Here is a 21,342-nt window from a genome sequence, read left to right as displayed (position 1 = left end):
AAACCAAATTCAAAATACAATAAGTGGATCATACACCATGATCAAGTGAGATTTATTCCAGGCATGCAAGGATGGTTCAGTATTTGCAAATTAATTGATACACATTAACAAAACAAAGGATAAAATCCTATCATCTCGATAGACAAAGAAAAACCATTTACCAAACTTCAACATCCATTCATGATAAAGACTCAACAAAATGGAAACAGAGGCAACATATTTCAACATAATAAAGACTATATATGACAAACCCACAGATAACATCATACTCAATGGTGACAATCTGAAAGCTTTTCATCTAAGATCTGGAGCAAGACAAAAATGCCCACTCCTACCACTTCTATTTAACATAGTATGGATCGCTTCTCGGCCTTTTGGCTAAGATCAAGTGTAACATAGTATGGAGGTCCCAGCCACAGAAATCGCGCAACAAAAAAAATAAAAGGCACACAAATTTGGTGAAGAAAAAGTAAAACTGTCGCTACTTGCAGATGACATAACATAAACAGAGAGCTGTAAAGACCACCAAAAAAACTATCAGAATAAATTCAGTAATTTTTCAGGATACAAATTTAATATACACAAATCTGTTGCATTTCTATATACCAATAATGATTAGAAGATTAGAGATTTTAAAAACAATTCCATTTATAAAATTGCATCAAATAGAATACCTAGAAATACATTTAACCAAGAAGCTGAACGATCTGTACTCTGAATGCTGTAAGCAGTGGTGAAATAAATGGAAAGATATACCACGCTCATGCACTGGAAGAATATTGTTAAAACGCCCATTCTAGGGACGCCTGGGTGGCTCAGTTGGTTGGACGACTGTCTTTGGCTCAGGTCATGATCCCGGAGTTCCAGGATTGAGTCCCACATCGGGCTCCCAGCTCTATGGGGAGTCTGCTTCTCCCTCTGACCTTCTCCTTGCTCATGCTCTCTCTCACTGTCTCTCTCTCAAATAAATAAATAAAATCTTAAAAAAAAACAAACAAAAAAAAAACGCCCATTCTACCCACAGTAACCTATGGATTCAATGCACTCCTAATGAAAGCAGAATGGCACTTAAAAAGAACTAAAACAAAGAATCCAAAAATGTGTATGGAGCCACAGAAGACTCCAAAAAGCCAAAGCCATCATGAAGAGGAGGAACAATGCTGGCGCCATCATCCTCCCAGATCTCACACTATACACAAGCCTTAGTGATCAATACAGAATGGTACTGGCACAAAAAGAGACACAAAGGGCAACAGAACAGAATAGGAAAGCTGAGAAATAAACCTATGCTTATATGGTCAAGTAATTTACAATGAAGTAGACAAGAATATACAATATCTCAATAAATGGTGTTGGGAAAAACTGAAAAACTCCAAGTAATAAACAAACAAACAAACTGAACCACTTTCTTACACCACATAAAGAATAGACTCAAAATGGATTAAAGACCTAAATGTAAGACATGAAAGCATAAAACCCTTCAAATAAAATACAGTCAACTTTTGGATCTGTCTCCTCAGGCAAGGGCAACAAAAGCAAAAATAAACTGTTGGGACTACATCAGACTAAAAGGCTTTTGCAAAAAGAAGGAAGCCATCAATAAAACAAAAAGGCAAGCTACTGAATGGGAGAAGATAGCTGCAAATGATAAAGCCAATAAGGAGTTAATATCCAAAATATATAAAGAACTCATAAAACTCAACACTAAAAACAAATTCTCTGTGAGGCACCTGGGTAGCTTAGCGGGTTGAGCTTCTGCCTTCAGCTCAGGTCATGATCCCAGGGTCCTGAGATTGAGCCCCACGGCAGGCTCCATGCCCAGTAGGGAGTCTGCTTCTTCTCTGTCCCTCTCCCCAACTTGTGTTCTCTCACTCAAATAAATAAAATCTTAAAACAAAACAAAACAAAACAAAAAAACCTCCAAGCAAGAAACTGTGAGTCCGTATATCCAATAAAACTGACCTTTAAATAAGAATGGTCCAAACACTTATCTATCAGGAACACGTGAATACCCTGGAAATACTCATTTTTTGGCCCTTCCTACAAAAATCTATCAAGTATGAAGCTCAAGGAATCAAAATAACAAGAGACTGACTTGAGGATCGATGTAAATGTAAACAGGTATAAAATATTCAGATATAACTAAGGGTAGATGACAGAGAGAGACTTTAATAATGGATCTATGCACTAAAAGTTTAGATATGGCCCATGTATTAAAAAATAGGGAACCAGGGGTGCCTGGGTGGCTCAGTGGGTTAAAGCCTCTGCCTTCGGCTCAGGTCATGATCCCAGGGTCCTGGGATCATGCCCTGCATCGGGCTCTCTGCTCAGCAGGGAGCCTGCTTCTCTTCCTCTCTCTCTGCCTGCCTCTGCCTACTTGTGATCTCTGTCAAATAAATAAATAAAATCTTAAAAAAAAAATTAAGATTAAAAAAAAAGAAAAAAATAGGGAACCATATAATGAGAGTTTTGATAGCTGTATTTGCTTTCCAGCTAGCATATAAAGAACTTGGAAGTCATCACTCCCATCCTCACCACAAGAAAAGCGTTGATTAAACACACAAGCAACCCTTCTTGGATCCATTAGAGAACTGAGGGCACAGGGTAAACCACCATACTAGAAAACTGTAGAGACAGGTGGTGGAGAATCACAGCTTCCCAGCAGCAGGAACTAGAGCCAGCAACTGGTAGGAATGCTTACGGGGGAGCTGATTCATTTCTGGGGACTGAGCTATCAAATAGCTTGAGAGAGAAAACTCCTGGGGACCCAGGCTCTAGGAGCCCCACCAGGTTCTCAGGGTGAAAAATCAATGAGAAAAATCCCTGGTTGCTTCTTTCAGAGGAAAGGAATACATAACAACCCTGAAGTGAGACCAAAGCATTTTGTTCTCCTAAAAAAAAGAAGAAATGGTCTACTGGACCCCAACCAACATGGGAGAAGAAAATATCTAACTCTAGTGTCCTCTCACCTTCCTATTTCACCTAAGGAAAGAAAGGTGCTGAAAAGCACTTTGGAAGGTCACGGCCCAGGAGCCCAAGCTTACTAACAGAATTTTAGAAAATTTCTCCCCTCCCCACAGCTCTTTAATAGGGTTCCCACGTGGTAACAAGATTATAACTGCAAATATAAACTGATCAGACACTACTAAGAAGGAGTCTCTAGGAAACCCAAAGACTATAGGAAAGACAAAAAGAAGAAGAATGGAGGAAGGGGTGCCTGGGTGGCTCAGTGGGTTAAGCCTCTGCCTTCAGCTCAGGTCATGATCTCAGGGTCCTAGGATCAAGCCCTCTGCTCAGCAGTGAGCCTGCTTCCCCCTTCCACTCTGCCTGCCTCTCTGCCTACTTGTTATCTCTCTCTCTCTGTCAAATAAATAATAAATAAAATCTTAAAAAAAAAAAAGAATTATGGAGGAAATTCTAGCCTATGAATTCTATACATACAGCAAGCAAACCTCACAGTAATGACCTTTTTACCTCAGTTTCTTTTCCTTAAGGCATCATGTCTGTCTTTCAACAAAATCACAAGGCATGCTAAAAGGCAAAAACATAGTCTAAAGAGACAAGGTGAGCAACAGAGTCAGACTCAGGACAAAGAGTTGGAGTTATCAGAATGGGGATAGAAGAGAACTCTGACTGATATCTGAAGGCTTTAGTGGAAAAGTAGCCAACATGCAAGAACACAACATATAATGTAAGGAGAAAGAAGGCAACTCTAAGAATCAAAAGGAAATGTCAGAAATCAAAACAGATCTGAAAAAGGTCTTTGATGAGCTTGTCACCAGACTGGACAGTCATGTGAGCTTGAAGATAAGTCAACATAAACTTGACAAATTGAAAAACAAAGAGAAAAAAAGAAATAAAATAATGGAATAGAATATCCAAAAACTATGGGACAACTACTAAAGGTGTAATATACACATAATGGGAATACCAGAGGCAAAAAAAAGAGGGAGAGAAAGGAACAGAAGAAATAATCTCAAGCTCTAATGGCTGAGAATTTTCCAAATTTAGATAGACCCAAACCACCAAACCAACAGACCCATCCCGAATATTTACCAGAAATTAAGGACAAGATAACTACCTATGGATAATTACCAAAAAATCTACACCTAGGTGTATCATATTCAAACCGAAGAAAACCAAAGACAAGGAGTAAATATTTAAAGACTCCAGAGAGGAAAAAAAAGACAAAACACTACCCATATATGAACAGAACAAAAACTTCTCTTCAGAAACCATGCATGGAAGAAGAGAATAGAGTGAAACACTTAAGTGTTGAAGAAATGAACCCACCAACCACCAAGTCTATATTCAGCAAAATTATCCCTGATTCTCTCATACTAAGAAAAATTGAGGGAAACTACTGCCAATGGACTTGCCGTGAGAAAAAATATTAAAAGTTCTTCAGGGGACAACTTAGTGACTCAGTCAGTTAAGCGTTCTACTCTCGGTTCTGACTCATGTAATGATCTTGTGGTCATAAGTTCAAGCCCGGCATCATGCTGAGTGTAGAGCCTGCTTAAGATTCTCTCTCTCTCCCTCTGTCCCTTCCTCCCTCCCACTCACACAGGCATGTGGGCATGCTCTAGCTTAAAAAAAAAACCTTCTCAGAGGCAAATGGTAAATATCAGATAAAAGTCTAAAACTCAGAACTTCATAAACAAAGGAAGAGAATTAGAAAAGGAATAAAAGTTATATAAAGTTATTATTAACTAGTCACATAGATAACAGTTTGTTTATAATTATAGCAAACAATGTATTGGTTGATTATTGCTTATGGATATGTAAAATGAATGACAGCAATGTACTAAGTGACAAGGGGTAGGAATGAGGATATTGTTCACTAATTCAGAAAGGTATATGCACTCCTATGTTTACTGCAGCATTATTAAAAATAGTCAAGATTGGGGTGCCTGGGTGGCTCAGTGGGTTAAAGCCTCTGCCTTTGGCTCAGGTCATGATCCCAGGGTCCTGGGATCGAGCCCCACATCGGGCTCTCTGCTCAGCAGGGAGCCTGCTTCCTCCTCTCTCTCTGCCTGCCTCTCTGCCTACTTGTGATCTCTGTCTGCCAAATAAATAAATAAAATCTTAAAAAAAAAAAATAGTCAAGATATGGAAGCAGTCTGTCCATCAATGGATGCATGGACAAGGAAGACACGGTGTACATATATATATAACATATATATATATACATACCCACAGCCACAAATTATTACACAGCCATAAAAAAGGATGATGTTATAGCATTTGAGACAACATGAATGAACCTAAAGTGTATTATGCTAAGTGAAATAAGTCAGACTGGGAAAGACAAGTTTTATATGATTCCACTCATAAGTGGAATCTAAAAAATAATAATAAATCAATGAACAAACAAAAAAAGATAAACAGACCTATCGATACAGAGAACAAACTGATGGTTGCCAGAGGGTAAGCCAGGCGGGGAACAGGGAGGTTGGACAAAATGGGTGAAGTGGCCATACAGGCTTCCAGTTATGGAATGAATGACTCCTGGGAATAAAAGGCACATTGACTATAAGGAATATAGTCAATGACACTCTAACAGTGATGTATCAGGACAGATAGCATCTACCCTGTGGTGAACAAAGCATCATGTATAACTCTATCAAATCACTACACTGTTACTTCAAACACTGTGTGTCAATGACACTCAAATCAATCATTCATTCATTCATTCATTAAATAACATTCACTAAATGGTGCCTGTACAATGAAGCAGTATAGTTGAAACTAGATTTAAATTAGCTGTAAAGTACATTGCAGACTCTTGGGAAACCACTAAAAAATTAAAAAGGAATACTACTGATATGCTAAAGAGAAGTTAAAAAAAAAAAAAGATCTAATTCTCTACAAAAAAAGAAGAAAAAGCAGAAAAAAACAAAACAAAACAAAAGAACCATGGTATTAAATAGAAAAGCTATAAATAAGATCAAAATTAAGCCAAGTATATTCATAATCACTTTAAATGTGAATGGTCTAAATATACCAATTAAAAGATAGAGACTATCAAAGTAAATTTAAAAAAAAGATCTGATTATATGTTGTCTGAAATAAACCCACTTGCAGAAGAGAGAACGATATACCATGCTAACACTTAAAAACAGAAAGGAAAAGACAGACAGGCATATTAATTCCAGATAGACTTTAGAGCAAAGAACATTATTATCAAGGATAAACAGGGGATTACATAAAGATAAAGAGGTCACTTATCCAAGGACACTTAACAAACAGGTGCACTGCTCATGCACCTAACAATGGAGCATCCAAACACATAACGTAAAAGCTAACAGAACTGCAAGGAGGAACAGGCAAATCGACTACAGTCGTCGGACACTTCAACACCCCTCTGTATATAAATAAATAAAATAAATAAAATAAATAAATAAATAAATAAAATCTTTAACAAAAAGAAAAGAAGAAAAATATCCAGAAAAATCTAAATATATGTGAAGATTTTTTTTTTTTTAGATTTTTATTTATTTATTTGACAGAGATCACAAGTAGGCAGAGAGAGAGAGAGGGGGAAGCAGGCTCCCCGCTGAGCAGAGAACCTCATGTGGGGCTCGATCCCAGGACCCTGGGATCATGACCTGAGCCGAAGGCAGAGGCTTTAACCCACTGAGCCACCCAGGCGCCCCTAAATATATGTGAAGATTAACAGCATACTTCTAAATAATACATGGGTCAAAGAAGAAATCTCAAGAGAAATTTAAAATATTTTGAACAAGTGAAAATGAACTACTACTTAGTAAAATGTGTGGAATCCATGAAAAGCAGTGCTTATTAGGAAGCAGACGGCATCCATGCATACCTCAGGAAAGAACAAACATGTAAAATGAGTAATCTAAGCTTCCATTTTAGAAAACCAGAAAAATAAGAACAAATTAAATCCAAAGCAAACAAAAGAAAAGAGATAACAGATACTACAGCAGGAACCAAGAAACTGAAAACAGGGACTCAATAGAGAAAACCAAGTTGGTTCTTTGAACAATCAATAAAATTGATAAACTTGCAGTCAAGTTAGCCGGGAAAAGGGGGAAAAAAAGAAGACCAAAGCACAAATTACTAATATCAGAGACAAAAGGAAGGTCATCACTACCGATCCCGTCAATGTTAAAAAGAATAATTAAGGATTATGAAGAACTCTATATCCACAATCTGCAGATGCACTGTAATCCCAATTAAATCACAGCAAGTTTATTCTGTAGATGTCAACAGATTACAGTTTATATGGAAAGGCAAAAGACTCAGAATAGCCAATAAAATACTGAAGAAGAAAAACAAACTGAGGAAACGGACACTCCCCAAGTTCAAGATTTCCCATTAGTCACTATAATAAAGACGGTGTGGTACTGGTCAAAGAACAGATTGACCAATGGAGCAGAAGAGTGCGCAGAAACGACCCCTGCAAACACAGTCAACTAACTGAACTTTCACAAAGGAGCGAAGGTCATTCAGTAGAAAAAAGGCATTTTTTCAACAAGTGGAGATTGAAGAACCAGAAAGCCACAATCAAAAAAAAACAAACAAAAACAATCTAGACACAGAACTTACACCTTTCACAAAAAATCAACTCAAAATCTATCAGAGATTGCATGTAAAATGCAAAACCTTAAGACTTCTAGAATACAGCACAGGAGAAAATCAAGGTGGCCCCGGCTTTCGAAGTGACTTTTTAGATACAGCACTAAACATACTACCCAAAAACAAAAAGGTAATAAAACTTCACTAAAATTTAGAACTTCTCCTTTGGGAAAGATAATGGTAAAAAAAATGAAAAGAAAAACCACAGACCAGGACAAAACTTTTGCAAAACAAGTACCTAACTGACATAGGACTCCTGTCTAATATATACAAATAACTTTTAAACAATAAGAAAACCCAATTTTAAAAAGGGCCAAAGAACTTAACCTCATCAAAGAAGATATGCAAATGGCAAATAAGCATGTGAAAATATGGTCTACATCATATACCATTAAGGAATCAGAAATGAAAACCATGATACCACTAAACACACACCTATTAGAATGGTTAAAATCCAGAACACCAGGGGTGCCTGGATGGCTCAGTGGGTTAAGCCTCTGCCTTCAGCTCAGGTCATGATCCCAGGGTCCTGGGATCGAGCCCCACATCGGGCTCTCTGCTCTGTGGGGAGCCTGCTTCCTCCTCTCTCTCTGCCTCTGTGCCTACTTGTGATCTCTGTCAAATAAATAAATAAAATATTGTTTAAAAAAAAAAAAAAGTCCAGAACACTGATGCCACCAAATTCTGGCGAAGAGGAACAGAAAGAACTCTCCTACATCACTTGAGGGAAAACAAAATGGTAGAGCCACTTCAGGAGACACTGTGTCCATTTCTTAAATGACGGAACTATATTCTTACCACGTGATCAAACAATTGTGTCCCTTGGTATTTATTCAAGCAAGTTAAAAACTACAACCACACGAAAATCTGCACAGGGATGTTTACAGCAGCTTTGTGCAGAACTGCCCCAATGTGGAAGCCACTCTGAGATGCCCTGCAGCGGGAGAACGGTCTGTTAACTGTGGCGTATCCACACAATGGGGCATTATTCAAGAATACAAAGATCTTTGAAAAACAAGTGAATAAAAAAACAAAAGGCAGACCAGACCTGTAAATACAGAAAACAAACTGATGGTTGCCAGAGGGAAGGAAGAAAGTAGCAGATACCGGCTTTCAGGTATGGAACAAGTCACGGGAATAAAAGGTAGAGCACAGGGGTACCTGGGTGGCTCAGATGGTTAAGCATCTGCCTTCAGCTCTGGTCATGATCTCCAGGCCCTGGTATCAAGCCCCACCATCAAGATCCCTGCTCAGTGGAGAGTCTGCTTCTCCCGCTCCCTCTGCCTCTGCCTCTCCCCTCCACTTGTGCATACATGCGTGCTCTCTCCCCCAAAGGGATAAATAAAATCTTAACAAAAAAAAAAAAAAGGTACAGCACAAGGGGGTCCCTGGGCGGTTCAGTCAGTTAAGTGCACGACTCTCGATTTGGCTCAGGTCATGATCTAGGGTTGGGATATCGAGTCCCACATTGAGGTCTGCGCTGATGGTAGAGCCTGCTTAAGATTCGCTCTCCCTCTGCCCCTCCCCCCATCCACTCCCTCTCTCTCCAAAAAGAGAGAGGAGGGGCATCTGGGTGGCTCAGTCGGTTGGGCATCTGCCTTCAGTTCAGGTCATGGTCCCAGGGTCCTGGGATCAAGCCCTGCATCAGGCTCCCTGTTCAGTGGGGAGTTTCTCCCTCTCCCTCTGCCTGCCGCTGTGCCTACTTGAGCTCTCTGTATCTCTGTCAAATAAATCAATAAAATCTTAAAAAAAAAAAGAAAGGAAGGAAGTAAGGGAGTGAGGTCAAAGAACATTAAAGGGGAGGGGAGGGAGAGAGGAAAAAGCTACAGCATAGGGAATATAGTAGGTGATACCGTAATAGTGGTATAGTCTGGTGACAGATGATGGCCACATTCATGGTGAGCCCAGCGTAAGGAATATAGAAGTTGCATCACGATGTCATACACCTGAAGCTACTATAACACTGTGTGTCAACTATACTCCAAAAAAAAAAAAAAATCTAAAATAAAAAGATATGAGCCGTCAAGCCAAAAAAAGACACAGAAGACCCTTAAATGCACATCTCAAAGTGGAAGACGACTTTCTGTGAAGATTACACACTATAGGATTTCAACTGCATGGCATTCTGGAAAAAACAAAACTAGAAACATAAAATTTCAGTGGTTGCCTGGGGTTTGCAGGGAGGTGATGAGGGGCAGAGAGAAAAGTAAGTGGAGGGCAGGGCCTATTTAGGGCAGTAAAGCCATCCTGTATGACGTTACGCATTGGTTAAAACCTATGGAATGTCAATGTGAAGGAAACCACGGACTACAGTTAATAATAATTTCTGGACACTGGTCCATCCATTTTAATAGATCACCACACTTATGTGAGATGTTAATGACAGGGGAAACTGCTTTAAAAAATAAAGTCCAATAAAAACAAAAATGGGAGGGGAGAGTATAAACATAAAACAACGCTTTTCAGTGAGGGTCTTAGTACAGACAATTGTGTGTAACAGACCAAATCAGAACTCCGAGTCATTCTAGTTCTCTTGTCATTTGTGTCCTTGAGAATCAGGATTCTCAGCACGGGAGACAGGCAACAGACATGTAACGTGGAAGAAGGAAAAGCCCTGCAGTCCTATATCTGACTGGGAACTCTTTAGGTATTTTATCTTTAAAAACAAGGTATTCTTGGGGCGTCTGGGTGGCTCAGTGGGTTAAAGGCTCTGCCTTCGGCTCAGGTCATGATCCCAGGTTCCTGGGATCGAGCCCTGCATTGGGCTCCCCGCTCATTGGGAAGTCTGTTTTTCCCTCTCCCTCTCCCCCTGCTTATGTTCCTTCTCTGTCTCTCTCTCTCTCTCTCTCAAATAAAATCTTTAAAAAAATAAAAATAAAAACAAGGTATTCTTAGCCCTGTCCATTTAAAAAGTCCTAAAAAACACGAACGGCCCAGCAGTGAGGAGTGCCCCTGGAGCCCAGATGGGGGCTAAGATCCTTCCCACTAAGACAGACAAATAGAAACAGGTTTTTAGAGGACTGGCCGACTCTACGTCTGGGGCTGGAACTTAGACCCATCAGGAACAGCATGGTACTACAGACAGCAAGGATGCTGTCAGAGACCGTCTTTCAAATGGAAAGACCACATCAAGTGGACGGGAGAACCAACTAGAAGGGGCTCCCACAGGCCAAAAATGAACAAGAGGAGTCTGAACAGTGACGGCACAGCTATGGTGCACAAGGAGGCAAACTCAGTGGTTTACGCAAAACTGCTGGCACCTGTTTCCACACTCAGAGCTTCTTTACTCAGTCAGGTGTGGCCTAAGTATTAGGAAGTTCAGAAGTTCCGTAGGTGGGTTCGACTTGCTGCCAAGTTGGCAGGCCAGTGGTAGAGAAGGTACTGACCAACCACAAGGTACTTCTCAGAGACGGGCCTGAGGTACAAACAAGCCTTCTGGGAAGAGGCAACATACACAACAAGCACCTGGCCTGCCAGCACGGGCCGTGAGAGCTCATCGTGCATTCACAACATTCACCCTCTGCCTGTAGCAGAAGTTTCCAGAGTCTGGCCCGTTTGGATGATTCTTGTCCTCCATTTTTACACGTCTGTGAGAGCACATTCCAGACCCAACAATTCCATTCCTGGGTCCATAACCTACAGGAATGTGTGTTCACCCAAAGACCTGGGTTTGGAGGTTCAAAGCAGCACCGTTCGTAACCGCCCTCAAGTGGAATGACCCCCAGGTCCAGCAAGAACGGAGGGAAGGAATGATCTGAATGAGAAGCCAACTTAACAGCACGAAGGAACCTCACGTGACGCTAAGCTAGAGAATGGACACTCAAGGGTGTGCGCAAATAACCCGCTTTTATTTAATGATGTACAAAAAAGAGGCAAAACTATACTTTCCAGAGTCAGGACAGTGTTCATCCCTGGGGGGGATAATGAAGGGGAGGGGCAAGGCTTCCTGGGCTGCCGATCATGTTGTTTCTTGGTTTAAAAATTTGTCACGCTGTATCGCATGACACAGGCACTGATCCAAATGAATGCTTCCATAAAGTGTTTCTGAACTGGATTTTTTTTTAAGTATGTGTAAGTGTTTGAGGAAGAAGGTTCCTGTTTCCCTGGCCCAATCAACATGAGCATGGGCAAGTCAGCATTCCCGAAAGCATTCGTATGTCAATACAGAATTATCAGCCTACAGAGAGCAGGTACCATGGCTTCTAGAACAAGACTGGACCGTCAGTAGTCACTCGGTATACACTTGCTAAATTAGCAGTTTCATCTTTGTATGTACACGTGCCTGTCAAAAATGGTGGTGACGTGAGGCTACACAGCATAACCTAAGAACACAGTTTCTAAGGTCTGACTGCCTGGGTTCAAACACTGGGTCCACTTCTTCTTAGCTGTGTGACTGGAAGCAAGTTAACTTTAGTTCCGCTATAAACCAGACGATGAGGATGACAATCATAACAAAACTGTGGTTTTAAAAGAATCCATAAAAGGGGCAGCTGGATGGCTCAATTAAGCATCTGACTCTGGCTCAGGTCACAATCCCAGAGTCCTGGGATCGAGCCTGGTGCTGGGATCCACGCTCAGCGGGAAGTCGGCTTGAGATTCTCTCCCTTTCCTGCCGCCCTTATCCTGTGTGCACATCTTGCTCGCACTCTCTCACAAAAATAAATAAATCTTAAAAAGAAAAAAAAAAAATCCGTAAGGAGAGCTTAGTACAATAACCTGGAACATGATATGCAATGTGTCTGTGTGTATCTGCATATTAATATACTATGTATATACAGCACATTTTAATTATATTATCAATTATTTTTAAAGCGTCTAGGAAAGAATGCACAATTGAAAGGATACCGATATATAATAGGTTAAATAGGTATCTTTCTCATAACCTCAGGGCTTAAATACTTACAGCTCTGAAAAAAAATCACATTACAAGCATTTGCAAAACAATCATCTGTATGCTGTGGCTGCAGAGCATGTTACCAGTCTCTGGTATGAAAGGCCAAGATGCCTTCCCAGTCACCCGGTGTGACGTGTGCCTTTCATTGGCCTCAGTTTAGCTGTAAAACTGTAAACTATTCTCAGTCCAGAGAAATAATTAACAGATATGAAGAGAAATATAGTAAATGAACAGGTTCTTCATGAAGTACAGGTAGATGACTAAAGTTAACACTTCACGCAATTCAGGTTTATTCCAAGAACCAGTATTTTCCCAACAGAATCTCTCCAGCACTGTACTTCACAGTGTTTTTTTAAGCTAAAGTTTTGGCTGAGGACAGAAAAAACAAATTCCTACACAGTATAAAAAGATCTCACATCTTTTATTAAATTCAGTTAAAATTAATGGTTTTTCAGAAAACCATAAGGAAAGGGGGAGGGTCACACTGACAGATAAAAGAGTAAGTTGCTTCTAGTGTTTTCTTCAACCATTAAAGTTCTGCGGCAGCCTGATAAACCTGTTTCCAAGCTGACAGGACTGGCCGCGTGACGCATTTTATCTGCCTAGTACAGTGTTTTTAAAGAATTCTCAAACTGAAGGCCTTGAGGTCAGGCCTGTGGCCCCAGTCAGGCCCCCAACCACCAGTCTTTCACATCCGAGCCAGCCCCTGTCCCACTTCCGGGGTGCAAACAACACGGCACGGTGTATGGAACAGAAGTGTCCGCCACAGTTCAGGGTGAACTCCCGACTCCGCCGCTACCCGTGCGATGCTAGGGCTCTAGAAAGCTTTCTGCTCCCCACCCTGTTAACCAGGGACAACACGCATGCGCCCCGAAGGGTGATGTTATAAATGCCTAAGCAGGACTCACCAAGCCCCCAAGCACTCACACAGAGATCATCCAGAACCCCCCATGTAGATGCTATGAGCTGACCCATGGCCCCCTAAACTCTGTAGGCTGAACCCCAACCCCCAGTGTCTCGTAATGCGACCCAATGTGGAGACAAGACTTGTAATGAGGTGATACGGTTAAAATGACCCCATTGGCTGTAATCCAAGCGATGGGTGTCCTTCTGTGAAGGCAGGCAGAGAAAGGCCACGGCTGTGGGTCCACAGGGGAAAGACCACGTGAGGACACTGGGAGAGCCGAGGGGAGGGGCCTTGGGAGAAGGCAGCCCTGCCAACGCTGTGGTCCTGGGCGTCCCAGCCTCCAGCACTGGGAAGTAAATGCCAGTTCTTTAAGGACCACGGCCCACCACCCTCCCGTCTGCGGTGTTTTGTATGGAAGCCCCCAGCAGACTAACAAAGTAGAGAATGATACACCCCCGTGTCTTCTTGGCTTACCAACACCTCAAATCCAAAATACTGGTTCAGAGATCTCGTTCACAAGCCTCCCACTCTGGAGACATCTGCCCAAGGGGGGCCCTGCAGATTCCATTTCTCCCTCCTGTTTCCCGGGGCAAACCCACTGACGGGTCAGCCCTCTCTATCCAGAAGCCCCTGGGCCTCCAGCAGGCCTCAGGCGGCAAGGCCCTTATGAAACCCGCCTGCACTGAAGATACGCCGGGTCGCATGGAACCTAACAGAGATGAGGTTTCCTTGACTGTGAGCTTCATGAGTTAAGTGCCGTAAAAGGGGGGAGCACCGCCCAAAGGAGGAGGCATGAGAAGGGAAGCAAGTGCCCAGGTCCAGCGGACTAGGGGCAGGAGACCCAAGTGGAGGCTCCCGAGGAAGCTCAGAGCAAAACAGGGGCTCAACACTGACCCCTGCCGGCCAGGTCCTTGCCCTCCCCAGACTGCTCCTTGGCCACACCTTTTAGGCTCTTTTGCTTTGAAAGATAAAAATGAACCTGCGCAAACTTGCTATTCGAGGAAGTGAAGGCGATGGCAAAGAAATCATCTCTAGTTTTTGCTTGGGAATGGGGGATCTCATATATCGAGATCAAATTTCTTTGAAGCGGGTTTATGTAAATTTATGGAAAGAGGAGGCAGGATGTGACTGTTATCCATACCAACTCTAGCATGGATTGTCACAATGAAGGGCTGGCGATAACGGCAAAGCAGGGGGTGTTACAGCTTCTGACGACAGAAATCTAACTACATCGGATTCATTAGACAGCTTACAGTTTTCTTAATGTAGCAAATATTAACTTATCAACGGACAATGTAAAGATTCAGTATGTAGGAAACTCCCAGAAAAGACTTGGCTTGGATAGCACCCATCCTGAAAAAAAAAAGATTTAAATAAATTCAAAAAAACGGCTATTGGAGTATATATGGTATTGCACTTACTAGTTGAAAAAATGGCTAACATTTTTTAAGGCCTGTCGTTCTCAAAAGCCACAAGGGCATCACAACGGAAATCCTGTGAAATGCCCTCTGCTGCCTCTCCAGCCACCACCCACATTGTCCAGGGCTCAGAATTTGCCACGTGAGGCCACCGTTTTCCTGCTGGCCCTGTCACATGAGACATGTGCATCTAACCTCCTGGGAACTCTCAACTAGGTGAGGAGTGAGGCACTGGGTGCCCAGATATAATCAGAGAGAAAAGGCCATTGGAAAAAGCACCATTACTGAGAATTCTAAAGATTTTTAAAATACCCATAATAGTGCATATTAAGACTAATATGTGCCATGCTGCTGAATGAATGTTTGTCATATACTGAAACCTAACTCCTAACTGTGATGGGATTAGGAGGTGGGGCCTTGGGAGGTAACTAGGTCCTAAGGGGAACCCTTAGGAATAGGATTAGTGTCCTTATAAAAGACACCTGAGGGGAGCCTGGGTGGCTCAGTCCTTAAAGGTCTGCCTTCCGCTGAAGTCATGATCCCAGGGTTCTGGGACAGTGAGATGAGCCCACATCAGCTCCCTACCTAGTGGGGTGTCTGCTTTTCCCACTCCTACTGGCCCTGCTTGTATTTCCTCTCTGTGTCTTTGTCAAATAAATAAATAAGATCTTAAAAAAAAAAAAAAAAAAAAAAAAAAACCTGAGAGAGGTCCCTTACCCTTTTCACCCTATGAGCCAGGAAGTAAATCCCCACTGAATACTGAACCTGCCTGTGCCTTGATCTTGGACTTCTAGCCTCCAGAACTGTAAAAAATAAACTTCTGTTGCTTGGACCAGTCTGTGGTCCTGTTACAGGAGCCCCAGTGGACGGAGACAGGCCAGGTGCCATCCCAGGTACCTGACAGAGGACAACGCACAGCAATTCTCTGAGGGAGCTAATTTTATTAGTCCGGTTTTATAGATGAGAAACCTGAGAAGTTACGTGACTTGCCCAAGGTTACACGGCGAGAAAGAAAAAACAGCTGCTTACCAAAAAAAAGGCCATGGCTGAAATGTCAAGTGACTGAAAAATAGCGAAAGCTCGTTATTAGTTCAGTCACACCAAAGGGGTCACAATCGTTCGTAGTTTATTTCCTATCTGGGGGGAGGCCTTTTCAGTGCTTACACTGTCGTGAAGTCAAAACTAGAACTTGGAGCAGTTGGTATCCTGTTCCTGCTGGTTGTAAGGGGCTCTCCCTCTGGAGAGTTGGGAAGAGAGGGATCTGCAAAGGGGAACCTGTGGCTACGTCCCCTCTCCGCTTCACTTTCTAGCCTAGTTCACCCCAACTCTTACCTGAGAACAGTCAGTCCTCCTTCGGAGAACTTTCTCGAGAAGCACAGAGGTAAACAGGTATGCACGGCAGGCCCGGAAGAGCTACTTACACCAGGCTGACCGGACGGTGGGTTAAAATTAGCACCAGGGGAGCTTCTTGGAGGAGGTGACCCAAGACTGGAGCCATGCGGAAGGGCAGGTCGTTCCTTCCTTCAACAAGCGCTAACTGACAAGGGATGGAGGACGCTGTCTGGGGAGAAAAGGGAAAAGGGCCTCCCCTGCCAAGATACCACAGGTTCAAAACCATAAGGGTGGCCATATCCAAGCAACTTAGAAAAATAAAAAAAGAAACGTCTTACTAAAGATTACAGCTAACAGGATGCGGTCCTCCCAGCTCCTTCACCTTTCCTCAGAGACAGCCTGCATGGACAGAAACTCCTAATAGGCGGACCACTTCCAGGTTTAACAGCGCTTTTGAAACAGCCCTTCCAGAACACCCGTGATTATGGCTGTTGATTACTTTACGTGGTCCTTTAGCAAGAACATGCCTGGGCCTCGAAGGCAGGTTATTTTTCTTTTCTATAATTTATCTGAAAGATATTTTAGTCTCACCTGAAAAAAAGACAAAAAAAAAAAAAAAAACATACACAACCAAAACCTGATAAAGGTTTGACCATCCAGAGGGCAATAAACTTGAAGAGATTAAAAAAAAAAACCTCACAAAAGACTTAAATAAAAGAAATAAAAAAAGTCTCCCTGGCTGCTAATGGGATTCTCTGCGGCCCAGAAGCGGATTACAGGAGCCTTGGAAGGCAGCTTCATCATGCGGGTGAGGACAGCCGCAGCCGGCAGAGCTCCTCTGTGAGATCTCGTCAATAAGGAGAACAAAATTGCCACCATTACTCTTGGAAGTGCTAAGGAGAAGGCGAGTGCGGATTTCATGCCGTGTTGTCGGGGAGGGGGGATAGGAAGGAAAACCAAATCAGGGGGTAATTTCAAAGAAAATAGCAATCTAAATCTTTAAGAATCCTAGGCAAAAGCGCCCAGCGCTCCAGGATGGATTAAGCCACCAGAGAAAACATCAACATAGGACACAAAGACCAGACCCGGTCCCATTCGCCATGCTCTCCTAGGTCCTGTCCACCGACGACGTGGGAACCAGTTCCACCCGAGGCTTCCCGGGCTCTGCCTGGTTGTTCCTGTCAGAGCTAACATTCAGCAGTGCCCACTCAGTACCAGGCTCAGTGCTAAGCACTCGACAGCATCAGCTGCCCTTAGCGCTGATCCAGTCCTAACACGTGGGAACTTAACATTTCCATGTGCTGAAGAGGACTCGAGGCTCAGAAAGGTTAAGCAGGTTCTCTGAAGTTACACAGCACTACTCAGAAGATGGAGAGTTTGAGTCCGGCCTATGCAATTCCAAGGCCCCACAGGTAAGCACTGCCTCCTGGGGGAGGGGGTGGGTGGCAGAGTCTGACCACCTCCAGAATCTGGCTCAACGGAAAACTCTAGAATCTGCCTGCTATTTGTCTCCAGCCTATGAAGTTTTCCCCATCAGAAGGCTTATGGTACCTGAGCTCCTGAAAACATTTTTGCAAAGCCATTTACTGTCTCCGAGGAAGTGCTGCACATATATGACACAATGCTCCCAAGCAGAAAGACGGACAGTTCACGTGCTTAGCCTAAGAACAAAACTCCCATTCTTATTTTCAAAACTTAATTCTCGTCTTTTGAGAAACTCAACAAAGTAAGGATATCGAAGGAAGGGCTTAAGACACAATAACCATTCTCTGTCCATGTGAACGAATTGTCCCCTGTGTTTAATCTTCATGCTAAGACACAAAACCTCGCCATTACAGTTAAAACTTTACTAGTAAAGAAACAAGGGAAGTCTAACGCCACAGTTTATGCAACCATGTCAAATACTTTAACATATAAGATATTAAAATAGATCCAGGAAGCATTATGTGCACCACCAATAAACGAGCCCCAGCTTAGGAATCGGCTTCTGAAGGCATCCCGGAACCTTCCAGGCCCCACGAGTCCAGAGGTCAGGGAGGCAAGGGAGAAAGCAGCCACTCTTTGGGTCTACACACACCACAGAGGCTGGAGGAGGTCGAGTCTCCAAATTCACTTCCAGCAAACTCCCCAAGAGTCAGCCTTGTTCTTCCTCACGCTACTTCTCTGGGAGAACAGAAGAAAGATCTTGCTTTTCACCACTTAATACAACACCGGAAACCTCTTTTTCAGGAAGCAAGTGGCTATCTTTTCTTCTTTGGTACAAGGCAAGGCTTCAAACAGATAATGCAAGTGAACCAAAATAGCTGTGTCGCCCTCCCCACTTGCAAATATCACATACAGAATCCTCTTCACGGCCGAAGGCTATGAAGTTCCTCTGCAGGGCAGAGCAGGAGAGAGCCATGGGGCCAAAGGTACAGCGGAGCCGGGCCCCCTGCTTGCACTCCCCAGCCTTGGTAACAGGAGGCCCCCAAGACTCACCATGACCTAGGCAGAGCCAGGAAGGGGCAACACAAGCACAGATGCAGATCGACAATGGCCAGTTCGGTCCCAGACATGGTGGCTCTGTCGCCACTCGCAAGAAGCCATCACCACCAACTCAGCTCAAGAGGCTGAGATGCTCATGAGCACAAAAGCTAAAGCCCAGTGGCAGGAATCGTCCAAAGAGTTACCGAATACAGACTGCCTAGGACTTCTCATCCCCTGTCCTTTAGCAGAGACGTATCAAGAGCACCCACCCCACTCTGTCCTGGGCACAAACCATGGGTTCACAGTAAATGTGACTCCGCTCTCTCCATGCCTAACGAGCAAAGCATCATCTTTTAGGGTCTCCCGGACATCTCCCCTCCTTCTCTAATGTCACGTCCTGGTCTGGATCTCCTTAAACCTCAGGCCTAATCCATCAGGCTCTCCTTCATCCATCCAACATTTCGGAGCACTTACTGTGTTACAGACACTAGAAAGAAGGCAAATATGAGGGATGCACAGTAATATTCCCCCCATTCTCCAATGCGGATGAGCGACATCTAGATTAAGAACACATCACAATCATCGCAATCCCATGTAACAAGAGCCATGCAGCAAGACAAATCCAACTTCACAGCGGAGAGAATGACTATCACTTGACACTGACAGAGAAGGCTTCAAACAGGCCACGGCTTCTGGGCTGACTTCTGACAGGTAAGTAAGAGGATCTGGGGGGGAAGAGGAGAGGAAGCAAACAATACTGCTACGGTACAAGGACCTAAAACAGTATGTCCTGGTTCAAGGAGGGCAGTCCGTTCAGTATGGCGGGGACCACAGAGGCATGGAAGGGATAGGAACTAAGGTAGGTTTTGGTCAGATTCCGAAAGGCTCTGCATGTCACACCAAAGAACTTGGGGTGCTACTGTTGGTAATGAACAACCAGAAGGGCTTAAGGGAGAAGGTCCAAACTAAAGCCACATTCGGCCTGAAGAAGTGTTTTATTTCTCCTATAAAGTATGTTTCAATAATTGGAATTAGTTGCCAATGTCTAAACCTTAGGAAATTTCATATCAAAATCTGGATTCCTGGCTTCTTAACAACAATAACTATGGCAACAAGAGGCCAACCCCAGGTGGTAACAATTGTTTGGATGTGAGAAGCAGGAGTAGCAGCTGTCCCTGTTCTGACAGGATACCTATTGTGAAGTTCATGACCATCCTCACCTGGCCCCAAAAAACATCTAAGCGCAATTTCTGCTTTAAAGGAGAGAGTTACATGGTAAGACATGTTGCAGAAAAGTAACACTAGAAAGCAATGCAGTGAATAAACCACAGGATCAGCAATACCAGAGGTAAGAAGCCAAGTTAGGGAGACATCACAGTAGTACAAGGAGGAGGTAAACGACTCAACTAAGGGGAAAAAGAGATAGAAAAGGGTAAGGAGTCAAGAAAGGTTTAACATACTCCAGGCATTAAGTTATCACAGAACTTTTGTGTGACAATTGTTCAAGGGTCGAAGACTGTATTAGGAGAAAGGAAGCATGATTCAAAAGTGATTTTCAGTTTCAAATAAAGTGGGTATTCAGTAAACTATGTGGGAAAGCCACCCAAATGCCAACAACTTGCACAGACAACAATGAGGTCCAGTAACAACTGTCTGTGTGATTCTTACCCTGGACACTCAGGTTCGTCTTCCAGTCGGGACCGAACATACCCTAAATGCAAACTTTCTGAGCTAAGCGCAGCGCTCTCTCTCTCTCTCTCTCTCTCTCTCTAGACAGGCGATGCTTACAAGCCGGGCGTGGGATGTAAATCATTATAACCTCTCATAGCACAGCCGGCAGCTACTCGGAAAACTTATAAACCCTCCAGGTGCTGCAAGCGGAAGGCCCAGCCCCAGAACTTACACAAGCCGTTGACATCCAGCATGTTGGAGATGCCCCGGTCACTCATGTCCACTTCCGGCTGGTTCTTCTCCCGGCTCTCCTCCACCAACTTTTTCAAAGACTTGGACATGTTCTGTACCAAACGACAACAACAAAGCACGTGGGCGACGGCCAGGGGTTGCAGGGATAGAAAGGGGAGACGCCCCGGGCTAGCAGTGTCCAGTTTTCCCCCAGCCTTGGAGGGTGGGCATCAGCGGGCAGGGTCTGGAGGCAGGGAAAGGGGGAGGGACGGCGGGGCGTGGGTGGCGCCCGACACCACAACGGTGGCGCGCAGAGAGGGGAACCCAAGTGCGATGCCACACACACTCACCGCGGAGGGCAGCACCTAACAGGTTGGGCGAGGGAAGCACGGGCTTCCGCAGGGCACACTTCAGTGGCAGGAGGTGCACTCGGTCAGTGCAAAACGCGGACCGGAACGAGGAACACGCCCTAGCCCGTAGCTCGGCGCAGGCGCACACCCTGCGGCTCTCAGCTCCACGCCCTGCCGGCGCCTGACCCTTCCCAAATTAGGAGAACAGTTCGCTAGACGTGGCTCTACGGTGAAGCTCCGCCCACAAAGTAATGTGTACCCGTAGCCGACCAATCAGGTCCGTCATGTGCCTTCGAGACTCCGCCCCCCCCGAGGTTTGGGCGTCCCCCTGAAATGCGCTCGCGTTTGCCATTGGGAGAGGACTGGGTTTGGCGCAAGCGCACTACTGTTCGCGCAGGCTCAGTTCATGGGCCGTAGCGCGGAGAGTTGTGGGCGGAAGCGGGAAAGTTTGGGACGGGGCAGCGGTGT

General features: G+C 43.9%; 1 protein-coding gene across 2 annotated transcripts in view; it reads right to left on the bottom strand.

Annotated features, from left to right (window-relative positions):
- RSU1 (Ras suppressor protein 1) overlaps window positions 1–21,067 on the bottom strand; it is a 188,470-nt gene extending 167,403 nt beyond the window's left edge. Inside the window, exons 1-2 of one of the 2 annotated variants that reach the window (XM_047739404.1) lie at window positions 20,875–21,067; window positions 20,526–20,637 (exon numbers count right to left, since the gene is read on the bottom strand). In XM_047739404.1, the coding sequence (XP_047595360.1) occupies window positions 20,526–20,634 (109 nt within the window). In that variant the 5' untranslated portion in view covers window positions 20,635–20,637; window positions 20,875–21,067. The remainder of the gene's footprint in view (window positions 1–20,525; window positions 20,638–20,874) is intronic. The other variant, XM_047739403.1, reaches the window with a different exon arrangement.
- Window positions 21,068–21,342: the final 275 nt, after the last annotated feature.

Source organism: Lutra lutra, chromosome 8 (assembly GCF_902655055.1).
Source record: "Lutra lutra chromosome 8, mLutLut1.2, whole genome shotgun sequence".
Lineage (NCBI taxonomy): Eukaryota > Metazoa > Chordata > Mammalia > Carnivora > Mustelidae > Lutra > Lutra lutra.
The sequence above is the reverse complement of the archived record's forward strand: the minus strand, read 5'-3'. Positions and strand labels throughout refer to the sequence as shown.